Below are 27,973 nucleotides of genomic sequence, written 5' to 3'. Positions count from 1 at the left end.
TAAGGTGCCACAGGATTCTTTGCTGTTTCTTTAAAGATATCATTCATACTATTTCCACTCAAGAAGGTGTTGTTTTAATTGATTACAACATAGACATACAGCATTATTATTGTTATTCAGAATGTATATGGGGAACTGTGCGGCCTGGTGGATAGGACACAGTCATGCCTCAGGAGACCTGAGCTCTTGTCCTATCTGTGCTGTGGACTCACTTGGTGACATTGGACAAGGGACAGAACATCTTTCTGCCTCAGTTTCCCTTTCTGTAAAACAGGACTGCATTACCTTTATGAAATGTGCTAAGGAGGCATCTTACCTCATTCAAAAGTGAAGGTGATAGCCTGTAGCATTGGAAATAAGAATTCCCCTAGTTTGGTACCTAGCCACCATAATGATGTGTGCTCTAGAAGTTCATAAATGATGGTAAGGCAGATATTTATTCAGGGCTGGCTCCAGCTTTTTTGCCACCCCAAGTGGCGAAGCGGGGGAAAAAAAACAAAAAAAGATAAAGCCACAATCGGTGGCACTTCAGCAGCAGCTCTACCGCTCCATTTAGTTCTTCGGCAGCAATTTGGTGGTGGGTCCTTCGCTCCTAGAGGGACTGAGGGACCCGCCGCCGAATTGCCGCCGAAGACCCGGACGTGCCGCTCCTTTCCATTGGCCGCCCCAAGCACCTGCTTCCTGCGCTGCTGCCTAGAGCTGGCCCTGTATTTATTATAAGGTCTTTATATTTATGCTAAAATACCAGGGTGGTGATGACCTTCTAAAAATCTAGATAGATTTGACCTATCGCTTCAGCTTCTTAAACTATAGTATTAAACCTGTCCTTGTATTTAAATTCAGGCAAACTCATTCTACCTGTGTTTTATTTCAGTGTAGTTATACTGGTTTTACACCAATGGAGAATCTGAGCCTCTATTCTTTTTAGCCAGTTTAATCCTTTTTCTTTACTAGCTAGCTTGGTGAGGGAAGGAGCAGCCATAGGCAAGGTTCATTGATGCCCTAAGCAAGAACAACCCATTTGATCTGCACCCTCTGATACTCATGGTGAAATCAGCCCCAAGTCTGAGCCTCACATTGTTTTCCTTTTCTAATGGGCTCTTTCAACTCTCATGCTTGCTGTTATGAGTGTAATACCTTTAATCTGGATCATTACATGCTTCAGAGGCATTAGTGTTGTGTTCTATTATGCACTTGCTATTTGTGCAAGGCAGATTGCCTGTGTGTGTGTATGTATGTCTAGTATTTGAACGCCAGATCAGCTGTGTACCTTGGCAGAAATTCAACATGACTGGAACACTTCTCCTACCCACAGCATTAGATCTCTAGGACTCTGTAAAACAGGTCTGCCAATGTAATACATTTGTGCCAGAGTGTCTTGCAAGAGGTGAACAGTAATTGGGAGTTATGGTGCCAGCTGAGCCATCAGCAGCAGTTAGTGGTTTTCTGATACCTGCTCGTTAAGGGCCTGCTCCTACAAAGTGACCACCAGAGGCTGCTCTTGGCACCAGCAAAGCAAGCAGATGCGTGGGGTGGCCCATTTGCAGGGGCAGCAGGGATCCAACATGGGAGCTGAGAATGAACAGGGGGCCCTGGGAGCTGTAGTTCCTTCGTTAGCTCCCTACCTATAGAGCCAGCCCTGGAGCAGGGAAAGAACTACATTTCCCAGCATTCCCTTGGCTGCTATCAACAGGAACGGGAGGGGGGAGTGAGGTACTGAGACCTCAAGCTGCAGCTTGGTGTGAATGGAGAGCTACACTGGGAAGGGCAGGGAGACCCCGCCCCCATCCACTCCCTCTCAATTTCCACCTCCTGACTGCCTCCCCCCGAAACCCCAAACCATCCAACCCCCCTGCTCTTTGTCCCCTGATCATCCCCCCTGGACCTCTGCCCCTGACTGCCCCCTGGGCCCTCTATCTAAGCCCCCCTGCTCCTTGTCCCCTGATCACCCCCCGCAACCCTGCCCCTGACTGCCCCCTGGGACCCCATCCTCTATCTAAGCCCCCCTGCTCCTTGTCCCCTGATCATCCCCCCCGGACCCCTGCCCCTAAATGCCCCCCGGGACCCCACCCCTATCTAAGCCCCTCTGCTCCTTGTCCCCTGATCACCCCCTCTTGGGACCCCTGCCCCTAGCCGCCCCTGGGACCCCATCCCCTTGGACCCCACCCCTATCTAAGCCTCCCTTCTCCTTTTCCCTGACTGCCCCCTCCTGAGACTCCCACCCACCCTAACTGCCCCTAGGACTCCACCCCTACCTGTCCCCTGACTGCCCTGGCCCCCATCCACACCCCTGCCCCTAACAGACCCCGGGACTCCCACACCTATCCCACCGCTGCCTGTCCCCTGACTGTTCTCCCCCAACCCCGGACCCATCTAACCCCCTTCCCCTGACTGTCCCCCGAACCTCCGCCCCATTCAGCGCCCCGCTCCCTGTCCCCTGACTGCCCCGACCCTCTCCACTCTCCCACCCCTGACAGCCCCAGAATCCCTGACCCATCCAACTCCCCCGATCCCTGTCCCTTGACTGCCCTGACCCCTCTCCACACTCCCACCCCAACAGCCCCCAAACCCACCTAACCCCCACTCCCTGTCCCTTGACTGCATCAACCCCGCTCCACACCCCTGCCACCTGACAGGCCCCCAGAACCCCTGACCCATCCAACCCCCCAGCTACCTGTCCCTTGACTGCCCCCCGGGACCCCCTACCCCTTCTCCAACCCCTCAGTCCCCTTACTGTGCCGCTCAGACCAGTGTGTCTGGCTCTGTGCGGAGCCCGACACTCTGCCGCAGACACGCTGCTGCACTCCCCCATGGAGCGCACAGCCCCGCCCTCCCCAGAGCGCTGCTGGCGTGGCGTGCTGAGGTTTCAGGAGAGCGGGGAGCAGAGGAGGGGCACTGGATACTGCAGACCCCAATGCGAGTGGCTCAATCCGGCCGAGCCACCATGTCAGCCGTGCTGCGCTCTGCACTGGGAGGAAAATCCCGGACCTTTTGAGAGTTTCATCGCTATTTGAAACCCCCAAAGCCAGACATGTCCATGAAAATACGGACGTATGATAACCCTAGTCGTATGCTCAAGGATTAGACTTTGACCCGGATATCCCCTTCAGAAGACATCACCAGACTGGATTAGGGATACTGGTGTGATCTTGCCTTGCAGCCCCCAAAGAAGGAATTGAGGGGACTAAATGGACAGTGCCCCTCTCTATCTGAAGCCTGGTATGTGGATCCCACTAGAATTTAAAATGAAAAGTAAGGGACGGGAGGCTCTGGACCTGGGCAGCTTTAGCTACAGTACCAAGCACTTAGGAGGATTTCCACTTCTGAGCCATGGAAGCAGAAATTGACTTTTCCTTTCCAGATTTAGCTAATATTCAGAAAGGGAATCTAGCACCTGCCTTCCACAAAATTCAGGAGTGCTCAAGCTCAATTTGGGCAGCTGTTACTTCATTTCTCCCAAATCAAATATACTGATCCACTGTAACTTGCTGTAGAAAAAGTAGGATAAAATTGAGCAAGAAATGCTTCCCAGTGGTTATTAGGACTGGAATTGCTATTTTCAACAGCCATTGACTTTAGTTTTATTTGTTTAAAAGGAAGACAGTGATGTTGCATTGGCAAATTCCCCATAGAAACAAAGAGTGGAACAAAAGAATAATAAAAGCACCTCAGCTTTTCCTCATTTATGTAGGACAGTCTTATAATATGGATCCAGATATCCTCTAGTCACACAAGATGAAAATTCTTCCACTTGACTGCAGTTCTGTAACTATATGGGAACCAGTCCTGTCTGTGTTCTGTGCACATCCAAAATTCCTGCTGAATGACCCGCCCTGGGAGCGAGTTACCACTGACCCAGGGCTAGTGCAGAAGGAGGGTGGAGGTGTGGGGGGGGGAGCCCAGGGCTGGGACGGCAGGAGGTGCAGGTGGAGGGGGGGAGAGCCCAGGGCTGGGGCAGCACGGGGGTGCGGTGGGGAGCCAAGGGCTGGGGTGGGGGACAGCCAAGTTTTTTTTGCTTGGGGCGGCAAAAAACTTAGAGCCGGCCCTGGTGACCAGCAGCTCCTGACAAACACTCAGCACCTTTAATGCCTTGAAGCCAGTGGAAGTAAAGCAAGTAATCAGCACTACTCAGGATTTGGCCCTGACTTGAGAAACTCCTGATTTAACTCAATTTATCGTTCTTTGCTGGTTTATATATAGCTATTTGTTTAAAATGTGGTTTATAGTAAACTGCTTCATCTCTTAGCACCGGGTGTCACAAAACACGGGCTGTGTGGTGTTACAAAAGGACACATTTTTCTTAAAAAGAAAAACCACATGTGTTTTGCCACATGTATGTATAGCTTCTATTCTGGGTCTTAGAAAGCAGCTGCTCTACCCCATGTTATGCTCTGCAGAAATAAGCCCATTTGTTTTGTGTCTTTCACTTCTCAGGTGCTCCTTATTGGACCCATTTAGAAAGGATGAAGAAGAAGCTGCTAGCTGTGCCGGCAGCAAGTACTGTTCGCTTCCGTTGCCCTGCAGCAGGCAACCCCACCCCATCCATATACTGGCTGAAAAATGGCAAAGTATTCAAGGGAGAACATCGAATTGGGGGCATCAAAGTAAGGCATTGTGGGTCTAATCTTGCCTATGCTGTGTTCATTCATCTCTGGATCTATTATTGATGGCTCGATCGGAGCCAGTGTTCACTGAGCCATCCTGATAGGGGCAAGCAAGCATGAGATCCTTGGCTTTACATAGTAAATATTTCCATGACCATTAGGGCTTGTGACATTTTTCTGCTCAAGATGTTTTTTCTATGATATGTACAAATTGCATTTCCCTTAGTACTGCCCATAATCCTGGCAACTTTATCATAAGCGAGAGAGAAGGATATCATTGTATATCATCATAAACCACAGTGACTGTGCCAGAATGGGGGTATTTTTGATAACCATACTAATTGTTCAAATAACTGTTAAAATTAGCTGCTGCCCGTTCTGGTGGAATGCCAACTCTGAGCATTTGCTCATGTTGCTAGTCTTTTTTAAAAGTAACCTTAAAAGAAAAAGATCAGGTGTATTGCTTCTGCTCGCTGCAATAACTAGATGCAACAAGGTACAAAGAGACAGGTTTTTATCCAAGTTACAAAAATGTAAACCCAGAGTGATACCACTGAAATCAGGGAAGTGACTCCTGACTTACACCCATGTAACAGAGATCAGCATCTGATCTAAGCTCTTAAACAGACCTCTCTCTGTTATCATTCAGACATGTAACACGAGCCTGGCAGAAATACTGAGACTCGGTTCAGGAACATTCTTGTGGTGAAATGCTGGAAGCCCCTTTGCCCTGGGTAATACCAAAGAGGGACAGGTTGGCAGCGTGATTTTGATGTCTACAAACAGAGCCCACAGACACCAAAAACCAGTAAATGAATGCCTAACCAGGCGACTTATCTGACCACAATTTCTGTGCCACCTTTAATTGTACATCAAAATAAGGCAGTAACTTAGCAGGAAAATCAGTTGCTCTTGATTTTTTTCCCTTCTTGTACTATGCAGATGCCTTCCTGTTGACCATTTTGGGGAGCAGAATAGTTGGTGGGATGGTTATAAACACAGCAGAGTCACAAGGAAGAAAAATCTCTCTCTTTCCAGACTGTTTCCTCCTCCTTCACTCAGGCTCCTCCTGGAAGAATTGAATATGTTTGTTTCACTGAAACCTTTGAAGCTTCCTAATCAGCACATTGTGGTTTGTTGACAAGGTTGAGGGCACACAGGCAGTTCTAGATCTTTGGAGAAGTTAAGGCGAGAGGAGAATCAGGGAGGTAACTCCTCTCTGCAACTGACCTGATAATAGATAACATTTCCAAGTCACCCAGTGCAGCACAAACATTTTGTACTAATTACATGCTGTGCGGATTATCATAAACTGCTTTCAGGCTTGCATGTGCATTTATACAAAAATGTGTGATGACAGCTGCGCTAAATTATGCTTGCAGAATTAAACCTAAGGTAAAAGTAATTCCACTTCCCACTTCCCTGTGGTGTGAATCTACCCTTGAGTTCAGATAGAAAAGATTCATCCTCTGCATCACAGTCACATCTCTTGCACCATAGCACTTTATTTTCTCTAGAGGCACCTTCCAGTAATAAGTAAATGTTTAAAAAGCTATCGGAGGCAGTGTGGGGCCTGTTAAACCAATAGGAGTGTAATTCCTCTGTCTGTCTAGAAAAAGATCTCTCTCTCTCTCTCTCTCTAGATACAGAAACATCGCTTTGTTTCTCTCTTGCTTGCCCCCCTAACCCCGTAGAGCTTAGATAGATAGATATGCCAATTTATATCAGGTGAGGGTCTGCGCCAGAAAGAAAGTAAAAAATAAATCAGTTCAGTGTATCATTTACTGAAGATTAAACTCTTCAGGTACGATTGAGTTTCTATCCCAGGATTTAGGCTCGGTAAAAGTGAATGGCCAGATCAACAGCTGGTGGAGCTTGGACAGTTTACACCAGCTGAGGATCAAGCCCAGTGGATTAACCTGCAAAGTCCAGAATCACAAATTAACATTTCCTCTTTCTCTTTTTCTCCAGAGTTCAGAATAGTTTAGACTTTGCTCTTTGGAAATCTGTGGCCAGCAGAAGAAAGCTGGAACTTGCAACATGCAAGTTTGCTTGTTTTTTTTTTAATATCCCATCCTAACCTTTAATTTTTACCTCTGGTAAATGGCATTTAGATACCATCAAAACTCAAAACGGGGGAAGAGAAGACTTCCAAACATGGATGAAATAAATTATATACAGTTCATTCTTAAATGGCAGAGGAGTGAAATTCATATGACTTATCACATGAAATTTCCCAAAGAGAATTAATATTATAGAATCCTTGCTGGAATCTATAATATTGTAAGCCTGTGTGTGTTAAATGACCCTAGAAGGGAATGGGGGGCTGGAAGGGGGAGATTGAGGATTATCCCTTCCCCAGACCATTGCACCGGCTTGCGTACCAGTCTAGCAAACATGGTCTTAGTTTCTAAGTGTGTCTGCAAATGTTTGTCTCTCAAGGAGCCAAGAGTGACAACCAGGGCGACCGAGAGCGGGTTTGGGCCCCAGTGAAAAAAATTTTTCAGGCCCCCCAGCAAGTGTGGACTGGCTAAACAGAGCCGATGAAGCTGGGGAAACCAGGGTCCCATTCTAGACTGCCGGCTAGAATTTGTAATTTGTACTGGCTTCCCCACTGCCTCTCATCAGCCCTGGTGACAACACCAAATAAACCAGAGGGATTTCCAGTATCTCACTGATTTGATTAAAGTCTGCAATGAGTTACTTCATGTTTCTAATGGTTTATCAAGTACACTGACTGCCCAAAATTGGGAAACATCCTTCTTGTGATCCCCTTGGTCTGGACTCAGCTTTCGACTAAAACTTTTCCTTAGTTGTTTTTAAAAAACCTTTCCAGACACCTTCTGTGTCACAGGAACAGAGCTCTGACCCACAGTTTGAATCTGTATTCAGATCCCACTTCCCCAGAGCTCAAGTCCCATACAATGAGGTGATGGACACTTTATATCTAGAATAGGCAAGACACGTGGTTGGATGTTTGGAGTGTTTGGATCTAGGTTTATGACACCGCTTTGCCACATGCTTCGTATCTGGAGCCAAGCTTTACCAGAGTTCAGATCCTAGATACTACCATGATGGGTACTTTACAAATGCCTAGGAGAGAAGGATAAAGAGGGGTGTGAAGATGCAAGGCTATGATATAAGCCACTATAGAGACAGATCAGTAACAGGATTAGATCGAGACACCCCTCTCCCCACCCCAAGTTCTGGCATCAAATCTGGTCCAGTTTCACCTGTAAATTACATGACAGAATGCCCAGTGAAATCTCCAGAAAGAGCATCAGAATTGAACCCATAATCGTCAGCAGCCAAAACCTTTCTTCAGTCAAAACCTTTCTGTCTTTCTATTACGTATACATTTAAATGCAGTGACATGCTTTGTTGTCAACACTTAGAAACAAGGTTAGGAATGCAGGCCAGTCAACACTGTTACTTGAGCAGATGCCGAGATACAAAAGGTGGGGGGAAAGTATAGTTTTATGGCAAGAGCGTGACACCCTCCATTAAAACCAAGCCATATTTGCTTCATAGCCCTTATACCCAATGTCCAGTGCAGTAACGCTGCCTTTGACAGGTTAATTGTGCTCTGATCCCTTTAAAACAAGGCATGGGGATCCAGATAACCACTAGTGAAAGATGGTTACAGTGGCTCCGTTTGAATTCACCTGCTGTAGCTAAAAGTGCTAACAATTGATTAACCACTCATTTTCTGCATCAGCCCTTGGTTTTCTGTAGTGTGCAGAACTGGCATCACTGATGCCAGTTGATTCTGTGTACCAAGAATCCTCTCCAAAACACGTTGTTAAAATACTGTTGACAGCTGTTTGGGGGCAGTTGGCTTCTAACTGATGTCCAGAGGCTTGTGAAGGTTAACTAACTCTGCTCACGGGGATTATGCATACCGAGCTCACGTGTGTGTGTGTGTGTGTGCGCCCACGCACACGCGCGCATGAATCACTTTGAAGCAAGGACGCCAACATTCATTTTCAGCCCTGCAACTGATGGGCCCCTGTAACCTTGGCCAAGTCACTTAAAGTGGACACCATTGGTCTGAAATCCAATCAGTTAAAGAAAAGACAGGGTGTTCATGTACTATACTCGAGCCAGTGTCAGACACCCTGACAGTTCTGTGCTTTACACTCATGGTTTTCCTATGGTTTGTAATGTTTGTCTCTCACATGTTACCCACTGGAAGACATACCCATTGAGAAAGGGAAACAGATAACTATATAAAGGAAATAGTGAGGCTGACTGTACATAAAGTGCTGCCTAATACCCAGAGTAAACAAACTGTAAAAAATAGAATTTTTTTTTCTCACTGATCTCTTTCAGTTCTAGTGATCGGCAGATAGGTGTTACTGGTAACACAAGTAGGTTAAAGATTTGCCAAAAAAAAGCCCCAAAGGTGTGGTTCTTTAAGCTGATGGAGTCCATTTAACTTCTCTGGCCTTCAGTTGACTGGAGTATGTGATGCTATCTTATTTAATGTCTTTGAAGCACTTTGAGTTCCTCACATGAAAGGCACAAGATAGAAGTGCAGCTAGCAATTATTTGTTTTACCTTAGCTCCTGTGAGCTCTAGCTGTAGACACTGCCCTCATTGTGCTAGGTGCTGTACAAATGTAGAACAAAAAGATGGTCCATGTCCCAATGGGCTTACAGCCCATTATTTATATTATGGGAGCGTCTACAGCCCTCGGCAGGATCAGAGCCTGTTATACAGCCCACTGTACAGTTGATTCATTGGGCTTGATTCTCACATAAAGACCACTTTACACCAGGCAGGCAGCATAAATTGTCCTTAAAGTGCTCATAACTTACATTTACAGACGTGCTGCAGCCCCAGCATGCTGGCAGAGTGGGGAGGGGGGGAAAAGGCCTGGGAATAAACAAGAATGAGGCCCATTGTGTTTTGCCATTTGTTCATTGATTATAATGGTCCAATGAAATATTAGCTGGTGATGTCTTATGGTTGGCTGATCTGTTTTTTCCTCCCTCTAGTTACGGCATCAGCAGTGGAGCCTAGTGATGGAGAGTGTGGTTCCGTCAGACCGAGGGAACTACACGTGCATTGTAGAGAACAAATATGGCAGCATTAGGCACACTTACCAGCTAGATGTAGTAGGTAAGATTTCTCTACTTCCTCTTCACTTCTGATACACAGTCGTCATCAAGATGGCTTATGTGCAGTGATGATTTTGGGCTTAACCATATAGTCCGTCCCCTGAAGTGAATGATGCGGGTCCATAACCACAAACCCAGCTGGCCCTCCTTCTCAGCAAGGGTTCAAGGAGTGAATGCACTATCCTGGACATAATGCTTCCTGTTCAGGACTGAGGCATGTTGATTGGGACAGTGTCTGGGAAGCCTATGCCGCAGCTGCCCAGGCGGACCCTTTCTGTGGGTAAGCAAAGAGCTGTGTTCTCAGGGGTTGCTCATCCAGCGCTTTTCATGAGCCCTAGTCCAAGCTCCTGTGCAGACATTGGTAGTGGCGCTGAAAGCCACAGACAGGCATGTTCAGTGGGGAGAGGTGTTAAAAAAACGGGTTCCCCATTTTCACTTCAGAAAGGTCCCGCCACCGGCCTATTCTCCAGGCTGGACTGCCTGCCAACCAGACTGTGGTGGTAGGGAGTGATGTCGAATTCCACTGCAAGGTGTACAGTGATGCCCAGCCTCACATCCAGTGGCTGAAACACGTGGAAGTCAACGGCAGTAAATATGGATCCAACGGGACGTCTGTCACGGTGCTAAAGGTTGGTAGACTAATTATAAAGTGAGAGGCAAGTCAGCCAGTCTAGCTCCCTGATAATGTAGGAATGTTCCCTAAAGGACGCTTTCCAATGGTGATCCAGAATTACATTATAGCATCAAGAGCTGTATTTATAGATATGCTTTTGGTGTTGAAATTGACATTAAAAACGATGTGTCCCTCCGTAAATATTTCTCTGTATGAAGTCACCATTTATCTGGTCAGCACTTTACTCTTTTCTCTCTACATCGCTTCTTTCTCTTTTTCTTACAAGCTCTGTTTTTTCCCCCACACTCACCATACTAACCAACAGTCAGTCCTGTTGTGGGGGCAATTTTTCCTTTTGATGCTGTTGCTTGCATGCTTCATCAGTGGGACAGAGTGAGAGCCTGTCGATGGGAACCTTTTGCTTTTACTACAGGTTGCAAATGGGAATGAATAAATAAATGTGGAAGATGGGCCACTGAGAACAAAGAAACAAAAAAATCTTCATCTGCTTTTGAAATTTGCCTGTAAATCTGTGTGGTGTCCTCAAACATGCTGGGAATGTGGCTTATCCTCTGTTTTTCCTCTTTCTATATATGTGTATTTTTCCCCCTTGTAGACGTCAGGTGTTAACACAGCGGCTGAGGAGCTAGAAATTCTGTACTTGCGAAATGTTACTTTTGAGGATGCAGGGGAATATATTTGCCTCGCTGGGAATTCTATGGGGTTTTCACATCATTCTGCTTGGCTGACGGTTCTACCAGGTATTTCCTTCTGTGCTGTGCCCTTTCTTTCCTCTTGATGATGCTTCAGTGTTCGAATTTAGAAATGCCACAGTTCTGCAACCTCTACATTACATGGAGCAGTGAGTTTTGATCTTTAGTCGACTTCTCTGCAGAAAGAACTCTCCTTTTCAGTTTGCCGTGTAGATTTCTAATCGAAACTGCAGTTGCATGTTAAATATGGACATGCTTCATGTGTCATCTGAGGGTCACAAAGCACTTTAGAGATAATAATGAATTGAACAGCTCTAGATCTCTTTGATTTAGACATGTAGTATTATTTCTGCTTTAAAATAATTTCTCAGCCTGCTCATCTCTAAATGGAAGGTCACAGTGAGAGTCCCTTGTAGAGATGGAGGTACAGAACCCAGGAGTCCTGGCACCCAGGCACTGCTGGATTTTCAGAAGTACTAATACTCTGAGCACCAACTGAAGGCAATGGGAGCTGTGTAGGCTCTGAAAATGGAGGCTGAGATGACCCCATCTTCTACTCATTTCATGTGCAAGAGTTACACTGACATAGAACAAGTTCAGAACATGCAATGGAGAGATCTGCACTGCTGCTAAGAGAGAGAGACTGCACTGTCCCACACCCTGGAAGCTGGCCTTGTGTTAAAATGGATGAACTCGTGTGTGGGGAAAGTTCAAGCAGCATTCCCCCTGAAGCTGATGGGGGTTCTGCCCAAGAACAATTGCAGAAGCAGACCCAAATTCAACCTTTTCTTTTTATGTAATACTCATTGAATGGGCAGCAGATACATTATATTCTCTTAAATTCCCTGGGTATAAAACACATGTTGATCCTCCCTACCACCACCACTGGTAGCCCTTGCAAACAGAGGTGCCCCAGAACATTTTTCTGAACCAGAAACTTTGGCATTTCTAAACCCTGACATTAACTGAATAGGTGATTTTTTTCATATAAATTGCCTTTGTTAGGGGTCAGAGTGTCTCCTCAAAGACGTGCCTTGAGGCAAGTGGGATCTGCCAGTTCTTCTCTCTAAAATGGCTGGTGTCTGATTTTGTTTCTGCTTCTGCCATCCCCTTGATTAAAAAAACATTTCCGTTGGTTTAAGTTCGGAGGTTTACGTTATTATAAGAATCTGCCCAGATCATATCCTCAAATTGTTGCATTGGTTTTAAAATGTATGAACTCACAACATATTTAAAAAAAAAAAGCCCAGCTAAAGTGGAACTTGATAGTGAACTCAGATGCAAGGAAGCTCCAGGTATAGCAAACTGGAACGTGGGGTCCAGAATGCACCAACCATTAGGGAACTGCAAATTGTAGTCATCTGCGGTGACCCTTCCACTTTCAGCAAAGGGAGAAAGGGCCTTGATCAGAGACTTCGGAGCTGTGAACCTTGGTGCTGTGATCAAACGCAGCAGTACCATCCCAACGGTATTTCATGGCATCTATACTCCCGGCCCTTTGTGAGGTCCCTCAACTGCTTCTGACTTCACTGGGGGTTAGCAGAGCTCTGCACCTGCCAGGGTTGGGCCCTGTGCAAAGGTTCTCTGCTCATCTGGTAAGCTGGCTCACAGCCATGTAGCTTGCTGCACAGTCTGTACGTGTATATATAGACAATAGCCATGCCCTGAGTATGGGTGGAACCCCCGATTTTCACATTGCTATGTTCCTTCATGGACAAAGTCACTGAGAGCCTGATCCAAAGTCTAATAAAGTCAGTGGAAAGACTCTCATTGAAATCAATAGGCTTTGGGGTGGAGCTTGAGTGGTTCCATATCCCCTTTGCCCACGAAGGATTAGTGTTCCCCCGTGAGTTTTCTTCATTACTGTGCCCACGAGTGCAGCTGTATAACTGCTTTCAAGTCACGTGCACCCAGCTTACCCAGCTCAGCATTTAGCCCAGAGTGAAGTGACTGTGTGAAAGGAAGCAGAGTAATTTCACTATAAGGAGTTCCACTGCTGATTAAAGAATCATGGGACATCCTCTTTCTGTTAGTATGTTTTTGGTTTTGCCTTGATCCCTTGTAAATTCAGAAGTGCCTGGACTGAAGGGAGCAGGTGGGGAATCATTCTTGATTTGCACTTTGCTTGAGGGGGGGTTGCAGGATTGAGCTCTGAGTGCATAATGCTAATTATGTTATAGCCATCAAAATGATTGTGCTCATGCTTGTTCAAGGGGCCTACGGGAAGTTCTGACTTTCTGGAATCCTGGGGTGGGATTTTCGCTCAAATTATTGGGATCATCTGTCCTTCCTTTACTTGTCCAAACAAAATATTTACATTATGAATTATAATATAATTAAGCCAAGTTTCCCATTTATCCTCACCCAAGTATCATGTTTTTAACCTCACCATACTTTGGAGACAGGCATGATTCAGGTGGGATAAACTGAAATCTTAGCTTGAGTTGCCATGTTAATCCCTTGTCTGGGGCACATCTGTTGCCAGCATTGGAGTCAAAACTGATGAGTGAAATAGAAGAAGGGCCCGATCCTGCATTGTTTGCAAAAGCAAAACACCTGTTGTAGGCATTCAGAGTTGTGGATTTGGGAGGGCTCCTGGGTCAAGTCCAACGGGGTTACGCATAGACAAAGATGTGTCCAACCTAGGCCTGATCCAATTCCCACTGAAGTCAAAGGGAAGATTCCCATTGGTGACAGTGAGCTTTTGCTCAGGCCCTACCTGAATTTCTTGCACTACATGTGTACATATTGGCTGCTGTCACCTGTCCTCACTCCTCACTTCCGTCTCTTGTTACTCTACAGAGCTAGTGGAGGCAGATGATTCTGGCTCCATTTTTGCTGTCATCCTCCGCTATGGGGTTGGCTTCGTTTTCTTCTTCTTGGTGGTTGTCATCGTGATTGTCTGTAGGGTGAAAATGACCAACAAAAAAGCCATGAACACCCCCACTGTACAGGTAACAGAAAGTAGATACAAGATTCCTATTCCCCCTATAGCCCCAACCTACCTTTACATTTCCTTTCTAGGTTAGGAACGTGACCCTATGTTTTTACTCAGGCAACAATCCCATTAACATCAGCGGGCCCTTTGCCTGAATGAGGGTCAGGCCCCGTGTCTCAGTTTCTTTCACTTATTCATTTATTTTTTTCAGTGAAAACGTAGTGAGTGGCAGTTAACTCTCTTTTTAGTTTGCAATTATTGTTTGTCAGAAGCCAGCAATTCCACAGAGCCCTGGGCTTACCTAGGACTAGTAAAACAGACCCTTAAACCAGCCCTGCTGGCCACACGTAACAACACCCCAGGGAAAATGGACCTTCCAGAGAATAGCCTACAGTCCTGTGCCCGTAGCCAGCATGAAGGGGAGGAGTGGGAAAAGAAGTGTATTCCTGATCCTGTTCCCACTGAAGTCACTCGCAAAACTTCCACTGATTTCTGTGGGTCCAGGATTGGGCCTTCTTTCCACAAGGGACAATGATGGCACTCTGTACAATAAAAATCCCATCCAGTCGTGCATCAGGGACTGGCACTGCAGAGCAGTAAGCGTAGGAATTAAAAAGGACTGCAAACTCTGCTGGTTCAGCCTCTCTGGCTGTAAACCACCTATTGGCTTTTACAAGACTAGGAATGGAAAGCTGGGACTGACTCCATGGACACAAACACACTCCATGCATATAGGCCAGAACTTTAGCTGCTCTAAAGTGATGTTGCTGGTGTAAATCAATAGAGTACTGTCTTCAGTGAGGCTGCTCTGGTTTACACTGGCTGAGGATCTGGCTCTGCATGCCTAGATAGATACACTCCCATAATATGAGACTGATATTTTTAATTTCCAGGTTACAATTGATTGTAAGTCTTCAATAATCAAAGATTAGTTCAAAGTGATTTTCTTGGCTGGTTCCTTTTCAAGCACTGCTGCATGTATCTGACACAGAGGCAGTTGGCAATAACATTTTATTTGTTCTATTGAAGCTGGTGTCATTGGAGTCAAACCCTTCCATGAATTCCGGTACCCCTCTGGTCAATCTCACCCACCTCTCATCCAGCGATGGGCTGAAGCTAGCAAATGTCTCAGAGCTCGAGCTGCCTGCTGATCCCAAGTGGGAATTAATGAGATCTCGGTCAGTCAAACGTGTCATTCTTCTGTCTTCATTCCAGTCCTCAGCCCGGTCACACATTAATTCATTTGTTTGTGTCTGTCACTTCAGCCTGACTCTGGGGAAACCTCTGGGTGAAGGTTGTTTTGGTCAAGTGGTGATGGCAGAAGCGATTGGGATCGATAAGGACAAACCAGACAAGGCCATCACTGTAGCTGTCAAGATGTTAAAAGGTACAGAGAACAACCATTCAGAGGTACCATGAAGGAATGGCAGGAGTTGGGGCTGTTAGGCATTTGCCTTTGGCATTTATCTTGGTTTGGGGTTCATTTTTTATTTAAAAAATATGACTACATAAGAAGAGCAAACCTAAGGCCAAATTCTCCCTTTGGCTTCCATAACTGATGCTTGTTTCCACAGATTTCTGTTAGGGTGGGTCACAGGAAGCAGTGAGTGTTATCTTAAGGGTAGCTAAGTGGATACAGCATTGGACTTGGCTACAGGAGACCTGGGTTCGGTTCCTAGCTCAACCACAAATTTCTTCTATGATGTTGGATAAGTCACTTTCTTTACCCTTTGTCTGAGCACCTGGCCTTTAAAATAGGGATAATACTTCCCTATCTCATGGAGGTATTGAGTATAAAATTCATCCAGGATTGTAAAGTGCTTGTCTACTTGGGTGATGAGGGTCATATAAGCACTTAAATAGATCTTCCTATCAAATTGAACCCTGGCCAAGCTCCCTGAGATTACATCTCAACAGTTTAAGAAGAGGCAAAACAATGAGATTGGTTGGGCTCCTCCAGATTCTCCTGTTTTCCCTGCCTAAAGCACTGAAGCTGCAGTGACTTGACTAGCTGTGGAAAACACCTGGAGGGGAGTGGCATGGCTAAGCCAAAGCAAGAAGTGCTGAGGTTCTGCACAGTATTAATACTAACACCACCTGAAACTTTTTTCAAATGAGAAATTTTTCCATGAGAAAGTGGGGTTTGACAAAACCTGATTGGTCAATTTTGATTAAACTTTTTTTGATGGGGAAGATTTCAACATTGCCAAACTGAAACATTTTGTTGTTTTGTGTTTTGGTTTGATTTTGAAAACTAAAAAAAAATGTGTTTTCCAATTTATTCTGGGGGCTTTTACTCCACGATTCCAGACATATTTTACCTGCCCCTGATTCTTTTCCAGTACGAAAAAATGGGAGAAAGTTTGTTTGTATGTATATAAAAAGGTGGGGTAGAGTGGTGGTGAAGCCCCCAAAATCCTAAAACTGAAGTTGACAATCCAATTTCTTTTTCAGTTTCTAAACAGCAAAACAAAACGCACAATGTTTTATTTCCGTGTCAAAATTTTTCAGAACTTTTTGTTTGGCAACAAGTTTTGATGTTTCAAGTTTTCACCCTGATTTGGGACAAAAGCAAATAGAGCGGTTAAGCACTGGAATAAATTGCCTAGGGGGGTGGTGGAATCTCCATCATTGGGGATTTTTAAGAGCAGGTTGGACAAACACCTGTCAGGGATGGTCTAGATAATACTTAGTCCTGCATGAGTGCAGGGAACTGGACTAGAGACCTCTCGAGGTCCCTTCCAGTTCTGTAATTCCTGATTAACATTTCCTGCAGGATGACCAGCTCTCATAAATGCTCAGATGGCCAGCCTCCGTTCACTGAGTGTATAACATACTGTATAGTACTAATGCAATCTAGTTATGCTTTTACTCTCTAGACTCTAAGAAAGGCCTATTCCCTTCCTAACAGTTTCTTTCTCTTTTTCCCCCCCGTCTTCTCCAGATGATGCTACTGACGAGGATCTTTCTGACCTGGTGTCCGAAATGGAAATGTTGAAAATGATTGGGAACCACAAAAATATCATTAACCTCCTAGGTGCCTGCACGCAGGATGGTATGTTTCAGAGAAGGCCATATGCTACCATCGTACTTCATGATTTCAGTGGGAAGCAGTCCCATTCTGCTCTGTGGTGCACACCGTACTAGCTCAGCCTTATGTGCACACAGTTGCTTTTCCATACCTCTACTTCAGGTTTCTGGCCTAGCAAGCAGAGGGGTTTCCCCCTGTAATGTAATATTGTGCTCCTGGAGCCTCTTATTCAGGCTGTGTAGAGGCCAGGAAGATTTCACCCTTTCTTCATGCATCTGAATTGGCCACAAGATTAATTGTGTGCACAGACATAACTAACTGCTTTGCTCAGTGAGAAGTTGGGTGGCTTTTAGATGTTGGAGCAAATATATATATGGCTCTACCTGTTATCGATACTGGTTTTCCAAAAGCTTTTCCTTATTGTCCTCCTTTTTTGAGAAAAAAATGGAGCTGGAAGCAGAGAGATTGGTGGTTTGACTGTCATTTATTATTATTTACTCCCTGAATGCCCAAAATATGCTGGTTTTGAGTCCCAACTCTGTGGGTTTAGGCAATTCACATAATACCCTCTATGTCTAAGCCTTCCCAGCCATCAAACAGAAAGGATAATGCTCGCCCACAGGGCAGTGAGGCAGTTGAGTTAATGTTTGTGTGTCGGTTCTGAAGAGAGATGTTTGTTAGTGGCCGCTTGGCTAGGGAACCTGACCTGAGTCCTGTTCCTATCTAACTTTCTTAGGTACTTTGGTGGCCCTCAATACTATAGTATCTGAGCACCTCATAGTCTTTAATTCATTTATCCCCAGAACACCCCTGTGTGGTAGGGAAGTTCACAGATGGGGAACTGAGGCACAGGAGACAAAATGACTCACCCAGGGTCACACAGGAACTTTGTGGCAGAGCTGGGGCTTGAATTTGCATTTCCTAAGCTAGTGTTCTAACCATTGGCCCTTCCTCTTCAGTGCTACATTTGCTGCTGACCTGCCTCATAGCCTCTACATCAGACGGGACCATCATGATCATCTAGTCTGACCTCCTGCACAATGCAGGCCACAGAATCTCACCCACCCACTCCTGTAACAAACTCCTAACCTATGTCTGAGTTATTGAAGTCCTCAAATTGTGGTTTGAAGACCTCAAGGTTCAGAGAATCCTCCAGCAAGTGACCTGTGCCCCATGCTGCAGAGGAAGGCAAAAAACCTCCAGGTCCTCTGCCAATCTGCCCTGGAGGAAAATTCGTTCCCGACCCCAAATATGGCGATCAGCTAAACCCTGAGCAGGTGGGCAAGACTCACCAGCCAGACACCCAGGAAAGAATTCTCTGTAGTAACTCAGATCCCACCCCATCTAACATCCCATCACAGACCATTGGGCATATTTACCTGCTAATAATCAAAGATCAATTAATTGCCAAAATTAGGCTATCCCATCATACCATCCCCTCCATAAACTTATCAAGCTTAGTCTTGAAGCCAGATATGTCTTTTGTCTCCACTACTCCCCTGGGAAGGCTGTTCCAGAACTTCACTCCTCTAATGGTTAGAAACCTTCATCTATTTTCAAGTCTAAACTTCCTAGTGTCCAATTTATTTCCATTTGTTCTTGTGTCCACACTGGTACTAAGCTTAAATAATTCCTCTCCCTCCCTGATATTTATCCCTCTGATATATTTATAAAGAGCAATCATATCTCCCCTCAGCCTTCTTTTGGTTAGGCTAAACAAGCCAAGCTCTTTGAGTCTCCTTTCATAAGACAGGTTTTCCATTCCTTGGATCATCCCAGTAGCCCTTCTCTGTACCTGCTCCAGTTTGAATTCATCCTTCTTAAACATGGGAGACCAGATGAGGTCTCACCAGTGCCTTATATAATGGTACTAACACCACCTTATCTTTACTGGAAATACCTCACCTGATGCATCCCAAGACCGCATTAGCGTTTTTAACAGCCATATCACATTGACGGCTCATAGTCATCCTGTGATCAACCAATACTCCGAGGTTCTTCTCCTCCTCTGTTACTTCCAACTGATGTGTCCCCAATTTATAACCAAAATTCTTGCTATTAATCCCTAAATGCATGACCTTGCACTTTTCACTATTACATTTCATCCTATTACTATTACTCCAGTTTACAAGGTCACCCAGATCTTCCTGTATGATATCCCGGTCCTTCTCTGTGTTAGCAATACCTCCCAGCTTCGTGTCATCCACAGACTTTATTAGCACATTCCCACTTTTTGTGCCAAGGTCAGTAATAAAAAGATTAAATAAGATTGGTCCCAAAACCGATCCCTGAGGAACTCCACTAGAAACCTCCCTCCAGCCTGACAGTTCAGTACGACCCGTTATAGTCTCCCCTTTAACCAGTTCCTTATCCACCTTTCAATTTTCATATTGATCCCCATCTTTTCCAATTTAACTAATAACTCCCCATGTGGAACCATATCTGATGCCTTACTGAAATTGAGGTAGATTAGATCCACCGCGTTTCCTTTGTCTAACAAATCTGTTACCTTCTCAAAGAAGGAGATCAGGTTGGTTTGGCACGATCTACCTTTTGTAAAACCATGTTGTGTTTTGTCCCATTTACCATTTACCTCAGTGTCCTTAACTACTTTTTCTTCAATTTTTTTCCCAAGACCTTGCATACTACAGATGTCAAACTAACAGGCCTATAGTTACTCGAATCACTTTTTTTCCCTTTCTTAAAAATAGGAACTATGTTAGCAATTCTCCAATCGTACGGTACAACACCTGAGTTTACTGATTCATTAAAAATTCTTGTTAAGGAGCTTGCAATTTCATGTGCCAGTTCCTTTAACATTCTTGGATAAACATTATCTGGGCCCCCCAATTTCATCCCATTAAGCTGTTCGAGTTTAGCTTCTACCTCGGATTATCCCTAAGCTCCTCATTAGCCTCATTAAAGACTGTGGCAAAGTATTTGCTTAGATATTGGGCCATGCCTAGATTATCTTTAACCTCCACTCCATCCTCAGCCTGCTAAACCCAGGGTTGAGAGTTCAATCCTTGAGGGGGCCACTTAGGGATCTGGGGCAAAAATTGGTCCTGCTAGTGAAGGCAGGGGGCTGGACTCGATGACCTTTCGAGTTCCCTTCCAGTTCTAGGAGATTGGTATATCTCCAATTATTACCTTTATTACCTTTACCTTTCTTATTTAGATGGCTATAGAACCTTTTATTATTGATTTTAATTCCCTTTGCAAGGTCCAACTCTACATGGCTTTTGGCCTTTCTCACTTTATCCCTACATGTTCTGACCTCAATAAGGTAGCTTTCCTTGCTAATCCCACCCATCTTCCATTCCTTGTAGGCTTTCTGATTTTTCTTAATCACCTGTCTGAGATGCTTGCTCATCCAGCTTGGTCTACAACTCCTGCCTATGAATTTTTTCCCCTTTCTTGGGATGCAGGCTTCTGATAGTTTCTGCAACTTTGACTGGAAGTAATTCCAGGCCTCCTCTGCCTTTAGATCCACAAGTTCTTCAGTCCAGTCCACTTCCCTAACTAATTTCCTTAATTCTTTAAAGTTAGCCCTTTTGAAATCAAAAACCCTAGTCCCAGATCTATTTTTGTTTATCCTTCCATCTAGTTTGAACTGAATTAGCTCATGATCATGTGAACCAAGGTTGTCCCCTGCAACCATTTCTTTTATGAGGTACTCACTACTCACCAAAACCAAATCTAAAATAGCATCCCTCTTGTTGGTTCTTCAACTATTTGGTGAAGGAATCCATCAGCTATTGCATCCAGAAAAATCTGAGCCCTATTATGATTACTAGCACTCGTCCTCCAGTCCATATCTGGGAAGTAAAAGTCTCCCATGATCACACAATTCCCATTAGTGTTTAGTTCATTAAAAACATTAAAGAGGTCTCTATCCATCTCCCAATCAGATCCTGGCAGTCTGTAGCACACCCCAAGCACTATCTCAGGGGAGGCTCTAGTAGCTTTCTTCCCCAATGTTATTTTTACCCAGACAGACTCTATCTTATCCTTTCCATCACTCCTTATTTTTTTACAGTCTGCCTCATCATTGATATACAGTGCTACTCCACCACTTTTTCCTTTATTTCTGTCTTTCCTAAACAGCACATACCCTTCAATACCTGTACTCCAGTCATGACTACTATTCCACCATGTTTCTGTTATCCCTATAATATCCAGTTTCACTTTCTGCACCAGTAGCTCTAGTTCCTTCATTTTTTTTACCTAGGCTCCTCGCATTAATGTACAAACATCTTATTTTTTGCCGTTTGGCTTCACTGACATTCTTTACCCGATTAGGCACAGACATTCTACCACCAGTATCACCTATTAGACTGGTATCTACACTACCCTTCCTTATGTCCATTCTCCTACCCACAGCTGTATCCATTCTTGCTTTGTTTTCTTCCCTCTCAATGTTAAATTCCGGCATGGAGATTACCTGGACATCTCCCCCAGATTCCTAGTTTAAAGCTCTCTTAATCAGTTGTGCACCAGCCTCCATCCTAGAAATCTGTTTCCCTCCCTACTTAGGTGAAGTCCAGCCCAAGAGAACAGTCTTCCGCCCATGAATGCTTCCCAGTGGCCATACATCCCAAAGCCCTCCTTATAGCACCACTGCCTGAGCCATCTGTTGATCGCCATAATGTCACCTCACCACCTCTTTCCCTTTCAGTAAAATGAGGCTAGTGACTCTCTGCTTTGCAAGGCACTTTGTAATTATGATGTAACAGCCAGATTGTGACTGGTTTTTGTTGGCAGGCCCACTTTACATTCTGGTAGAATATGCGTCAAAAGGGAACTTGCAGGAATATCTCCGGGATCATCGGCCGCCCGACATTTTTTCACTCGACACCTGCAAGCTGCCAGAAGAGCAGTTAACGTTTAAAGATTTAGTCTCGTGCGCCTACCAGGTGTCCCATGGCATGGAGTATTTGGCGTCTCAGAAAGTGAGTTGAGTGACTTGGAGTCTGTTGTTATTTATCACGTACATAAACAAACGTGTCATGTGATAGGTGTGCACAGTGCATTGTGGGCAAATATATGACTGGGTTCTGCCCTTAAGAGCCTACAAGTACAGGAATTATTTTTTTCAGTAAGAAATGCGTTGCTGCTTGCAAAGAAGCATTGTTAAGAGACCTAGAAGTCCATTTGTGTATGATCACATCCATTTCTGAGCGATTTAGCTGGGTGCCCCTTTGCTGTAATCAACAATCCAACAGTAAGTGTGTGAACAGTTTGGCAATACATGGACACTGCAGAGTCCGTATGAAAGGCAGACCTCAGTTGCATGTTTTCAGTGAGCAAATACAAATGTCACACAACAAGAAACATCTAAATGCAGAAGTAATTGACTTTCAGATGTCCGACCCTCAGTCAATCGCAGCCACTAGCCAAAGGTGGCCACGGTCAGATTTAGAGCCATGCTGCGCTGTACGCTGCATCTTGGTGGTGTCAGCATGACAGCAAAATTGAAAGTCACTTTGAGAGAGAATCTCATCTCAGACAATAGAATCAGGAGCCTCTGTGACCCCTTTTCAGTAATGCTGAAAGTGCAGAGCATCAAGGCTGAGGCAGAGACACAGCCTGTGACAAACATTCGTTTGTTAGAAGAGCAGTATCTCTGCTAAGTTACCAGGTGAATGTAGACTCCCTTGGAGTTAGCCCAGCGAAGGATTTGACCCATTCATAACAAGACCTGACACTTACATAGAGCCATCCGTGGGCTCCGAAAGCGCTTTGCAAACATTGGACCTGACACTAGTCTCACATTTGCTTCACTGGAGTTGCTCCTGATTTATACTGACGTAAGCAATTGACAATCAGGCCCATCTTACAGATGGGGAAACTGGGACGTTAGTTTATACACAGTGAGTCAGTCGTAGAGCAGGGAATCAAATCCTAGTGTCTTGATTCCCATTGCTCTCCTGTAAGTAAGCCATTAGCCCAGACTCTCCTCCCTGGTGGTGGCAGCTTGATCTAGCCGATCTCCAGTCCAAGTGTCCCATCCTGAGAGAGCAGATGAAGAAGCACTGCTGTCTTGCCTCTGGAGGCGAGTGTGTGTGTGTGTTTGGTAGGTGTTGCTAAGAAGCAGTTTGTCTGAGACTGCATGTGGCAGCGATGATCTAAAGGGCCAAGAATTAAATGGTGCAGCTTTCTTGGCTTTCAGGTAAATGAATCGGCACTTCATAAACCACGAATCATAAGCAATTTAACGAGCCCATGTTTATCTCCATGCTCACCTTGCACAGTGCATTCACCGAGACTTGGCAGCCAGGAACGTGTTAGTCACTGAAGACAATGTGATGAAAATAGCCGATTTCGGCCTAGCCAGAGATGTTGGCAACATCAGCCGTTACAAGAAAACAACCAGTGTGAGTACACAGCTGCCAAGTGCATGGCAGGTCCCAGTGGTGGAGGAGTCAGCAGCACACGCCCTTGGTCCACACCTTCTTTTTAAACAAATTACTGCATTGAGAAAAACATTGGGCCCTGATCAAGCAATTGGTAGCAGGCAGGCAGGCCCCTGTACCCACAAGGAGCCCTGTTGAGATCATCGATAGTCCTGCTGAAATGACAAAAACACCCCATTTGATTTCAGTGGGATCACAGTGAAGCCATTGGGTGAATTCACTCTGTGGATTTCCCCCTACAGTTCAGACTAAGCAGCATTTTTGCACAGAGTTAAATGATCTCTTCAAGCCAGCGAGGCCTGTGTGTGTTGGTCCCACTCTATTTTGAAATGGTCCAGCCCCACAGCTGCGTTCGTACACGATGGATGCTGTTTTTCATGCAGAGATTTAAATGTCTTGATTCATTAAACCTGTCTTGGCAGTGAAATGCAGCATGCAAGAGCGGGAGGGTGTTTATAACGCAGATAGTGAAGACCGGGGTCAAATGTTATATTCTGTTTACATGTGGCCACTACTGCCTGCACAGTGATCAGGGAAGCAGATGTGGTTGCTAATGAAAATGTTTCAAACTGGATTAGAATAGAAGATTCAGATAGTGCCCTTGTGGCTGAGTGAAGATGCTGATGGAACATTCCATTGTCTTTCTAATTACAGGGTCGGCTGCCTGTGAAATGGATGGCTCTAGAAGCATTGTTTGATGGGGTCTACACTCACCAGAGCGATGTGTAAGCATTATTTGTATTCTCTCTTTTGTAAATTTCACATGCTGTAGCTTCAGTGATCCAAAATCATAGTTTCAGCACATAGGTAATGCAGCAATGGACACGTCAGTTTACCTAAATTAGAGAGATAGAAAGAGACACACAATCTCTATTTTAAAAAAGAAAATGAAGGAGGCAAAATATATTTTGAAAAAGTGGACTTTTAAATGTAGCACAGCAGCAGTGCCAAGGAATTTAACATTAGATGTGCCAAGGAATTTAACATTAGACGTGTGCTGATTTTTGTAGGGGGTGTTTCTTCCAGTCCGGCCAGTGAAATAAGGGTTGTAACAAGCAAGCTTTGATATCAGCTTGCACAGTGGCCTGTGGTTCCTAGCCTGTGATTCAGTGAAGCTGGACATGAATCATTGGTTTTGTTCCATTCAGTGGAGCTGGTGGAAGACCTAACGAAGAGCCAGGGGTAATAAATGGGCTGTCACCTATCTGATTAAATGCTCATTTCAGTTTCCGACGTGGTGCCTGGGAGTTCTTTGCTATTGACTTGGATCAGCAGAGATCTCCAAGTAACTAGTGAAAATGGCCTAGGCAATTAGTCATGCTATTGACGACTGTGTTAGCTGTGCATGGCTGCATTGAAATAAAGCAAAAAAACAAACAAAATAAAAAACCTCATTGAATTTTAAACATCTTTCTTTGGTTCCCAGCTGGTCTTTTGGAGTGCTGCTATGGGAGATCTTTACTTTGGGGGGGTCTCCATATCCGGGAATTCCAAGCAAGGAACTCTTCAAATTCTTAAAAGAAGGCAATCGGCTGGACAAGCCAGCAAACTGCACTCATGACCTGTAAGTGAGGGAGGGAGTAGCTTTATGGCTTCATTTCTAGAAACCTTGGCTGACACGAGTTTATTTTCCTTCTTAATTCAGTTTCTCCAGGGTGTGTGTGTATAAATATTGCTGCCCATTCCTTTGTCTGACCCCCACTTACTACTGTTTAGCTGGTCCTGCTGTGCGATTGTCTGGCTGGCTCCAGATAGACTTACCGAGCCTGATTCATTTAGACTGATTATGTCACTGACAGTCAAAATATGCAGCTACGCTTGCTATGCTTGGTCGATTCATGTCAACCCATGCCCAGCTCAGGTCTGTGGATTTGCCTAGTGTGCAATTGCTTAGGTCCCCAAGTAGTATTTGTTGGGGTGGAGCAGGGGAAGAGGATAGTCCTTCTTTGAGCCCCCAATGGGCTCTGGTGACTTACCCTTAGAATGCAGCATTTCCTGCCTGATGTATTTGTCTGATTGCAGCAGTACTCCGTTCCCGGCACGTTGGTCACTGTGCAGACAAGAAACACTTTCTCTGGCCCTGAGACCATTGCTAGGAGGCTGGTTCTGAGCCTCTGAAAATGGCATCATTATGTTTAGTTTCCTTCCTTGTTGTTTCAACTTCAGTAACGCCCTAAACAAATGTGAATTAAGTAACATTTAATTGCCTGTGTCTAACTCCAGTCAGTACGCTGGGACTAAGGCAGGACAAATCACTATTCAGTGAGTGTCGTGCTAGCAGTACTCCATTTTAAGCCTGTTGTCTCGCCGTTCCCGGCTGTTGTCTTTAACTCTTCCCTGGTCCAGTTGGCTTTGCCTACTCCACATTGTGGACAAACCTGCTGTAGGCAAAGCTTTCCCTGCTGTATGTTGGATTTCAAAGCAGACCAATCTGTATGAAATTGGGATTTGCTCTTGTCTCTGTGGGAGGACGCCCTCTCCTGTAAACATCATTGGTTCCTGCTTAAGGGAGAGGGCACTCAAGACCAATAGGGCCTGATGAGTGTCCTCTTGCTCCTAGCAAAGTGACAGGGCGAGAGCCAGGCCTTAGCATTGTTTACCATACAAACCAGATTTCTGACTAGGACATTAGGGGCTTCTGTTTGGATAATCCAATGGCTTCCTACTCAAATGTGACAGTTTATGGCTAGCTTTGTGATTTGCAGGTCACCCATGTTATTGTAAAGGGGTGTGCGTGCCTGTCAAAGAAGTCAAAGTGTGAATTTCCTCCTCCTTGATTTCCCTTTGGGGCCTCTGGTCCTGCTGCCAAGACCATGAATGCTGGGGCTACATAGAGCACCAAGCCATTGGCAACCTTAGGCCTATGCTCCCAATGCCATTGCCAAGGGCTGTGTGATAGACAGCTACAGTAATAAAACTCCTGATAGACCCAGCTGCCTTTCTCAGTACTCTGTAGCCTGGGCTTTCCCTCACTCTTCACACCCGGTTTCCATACCTGCCCCTCTTGGGCTCCGGCACTGTGGGTTCCTAAGGCCCCGTGCTGGAGAGGTTTACCTAGGGGATCCCCTTTCTTTACTTCTGCCGCAGGCATACCAGCTGGGTTGTGTTACGCCCTGTAGCAATGCACAGACTGGTGGCTGTATCTGGGCTGGGCAGTGGGTTCAGGCACAGAAGGAGCTGCATGTCTCACTTTGTTTAGAGCAATGCAAAGGAGTGGGGGCTGGTTCTGCCCCAGCAGGTGCATGGGCCAAAGCCTGGCTGTGTTGGGACATGTAGATCTGCACACATGCTCTTCTCTCTCCCCCACCCCATCACAGGGAAGGCCTCTTGCTCTTTGTTCTCCTCAGGTACATGATCATGAAGGAGTGCTGGCATGTAGTCCCATCGGAACGGCCAACCTTTAAGCAGCTAGTGGAAGACCTGGATAGGGTCCTTACTGTAACACCAACTGAGGTAAGTGTTTCTCTCTGGCTAAAGATCAGTCCTGAGCAGAGATGGGCCTGAACCAGAACCCTGCAGTTGATCTCTCTTGAGCTCTGGAGGTGGCTTGGAATTCAGACCTGGCCCCTATCTTTATAATTGGCTAAGCCAAAATCCCAGATCCCCAAACCCTCATGCTTTGGGGGTGTTCAAAACCCAGCTCTGGCATTCCCAGATCTAACCATAATGCTTGTGGTAACTGAAAAGTGTTGCAGCATCATTAGCTATCTCTTCTCCCTCACCCCCAACCATGTAACCATGCGATTTTTCTCCTTGCAGGAGTACCTTGACCTCTCCGTGCCATTTGAGCAGTATTCCCCCGCCCGCCAGGACACACACAGCACCCACTCTTCAGGAGACTATTGCGCAATGAAGGCTCTTCCGTGAAACTGCTTGGTAATTCAAGAAGCTTTTTGTTGTTTAGCCGTAGAAGGGTTGTAGGGGTTTGAGGTTATTTTTTTCCCCATTTTGCTGTATAAGAAGTCTAAAAGCACTGTTTCGCCTGAAGAAACTAATCTCTAGCCACGATGATTTGATATATATATATTTAAAAAAAAAACCCTGTTAAATGTAGGGGTGCTGACCTCTGGACCTCCGGTAATGTATTATCGAGTGCCAGAGTTGCCATTCTGTGCGTGCAATATAAAGAAGAGGGAAAAAAACCTTTCTTTTTCTGGGGAGGAGAAGTGTAAAGAATGTAGAAATTCTTTGCTTATGCAATCTGTTCATGAACCTTTTGCTGAAAAGACACATTGCCTGCAGGGATTAGTATATTTATATAAATAGCTGTATTTTTGTTGGCTGTTTTTTTTAATAGTCGCTTGATCATTACCCAGCTACTTAGGAAAAAAAATCCCCCTCCACACACAAAAAAAATCCCTTTTTTTGACATAGTCACAATCTCAAAGGTGTTAATGGTTTGGTGGCAAACAGCGGTTTGACTGTAATAGATCATAACCCTCTCTTGCACTTGGGCTGTGGGTGACTGGTGTATACAGAAGAGTCAGAACATTCCAAACGGAAGGGCAAATGCATGAAAGTCATTGTAATGTGTT

At 45.2% G+C, this 27,973-nt stretch overlaps 1 protein-coding gene across 1 annotated transcript; it reads left to right on the top strand.

The window, feature by feature from the left end:
- Positions 1-4,433: 4,433 nt before the first annotated feature.
- LOC120375622 (fibroblast growth factor receptor 3-like) lies at positions 4,434-27,336 on the top strand. The gene is made up of 15 exons (XM_039496366.1): positions 4,434-4,604; positions 9,605-9,728; positions 10,169-10,356; positions 10,957-11,101; positions 12,989-12,994; positions 13,856-14,007; positions 14,985-15,169; positions 15,257-15,378; positions 16,936-17,046; positions 21,787-21,974; positions 23,277-23,399; positions 24,093-24,163; positions 24,865-25,002; positions 26,786-26,891; positions 27,198-27,336. The coding sequence occupies exons 1-15, from the start codon at positions 4,464-4,466 to the stop codon at positions 27,303-27,305; spliced, it is 1,908 nt and encodes a 635-aa protein (XP_039352300.1). The 5' UTR covers positions 4,434-4,463; the 3' UTR covers positions 27,306-27,336.
- Positions 27,337-27,973: the final 637 nt, after the last annotated feature.

This window comes from Mauremys reevesii, linkage group 12 (assembly GCF_016161935.1).
Source record: "Mauremys reevesii isolate NIE-2019 linkage group 12, ASM1616193v1, whole genome shotgun sequence".
Classification (NCBI taxonomy): Eukaryota; Metazoa; Chordata; order Testudines; family Geoemydidae; genus Mauremys; species Mauremys reevesii.
The sequence above is the reverse complement of the archived record's forward strand: the minus strand, read 5'-3'. Positions and strand labels throughout refer to the sequence as shown.

Coding starts and splice junctions, on each gene's coding strand:
- LOC120375622 (XM_039496366.1), top strand. CDS start 4,464: ATGAAGAAGAAGCTGCTAGCTGTGCCGGCAGCAAGTACTGTTCGCTTC. Junction 9,729..10,168: donor TTACCAGCTAGATGTAGTAG/GTAAGATTTCTC, acceptor TTTTCACTTCAG/AAAGGTCCCGCCACCGGCCT. Junction 26,892..27,197: donor TTACTGTAACACCAACTGAG/GTAAGTGTTTCT, acceptor TTCTCCTTGCAG/GAGTACCTTGACCTCTCCGT.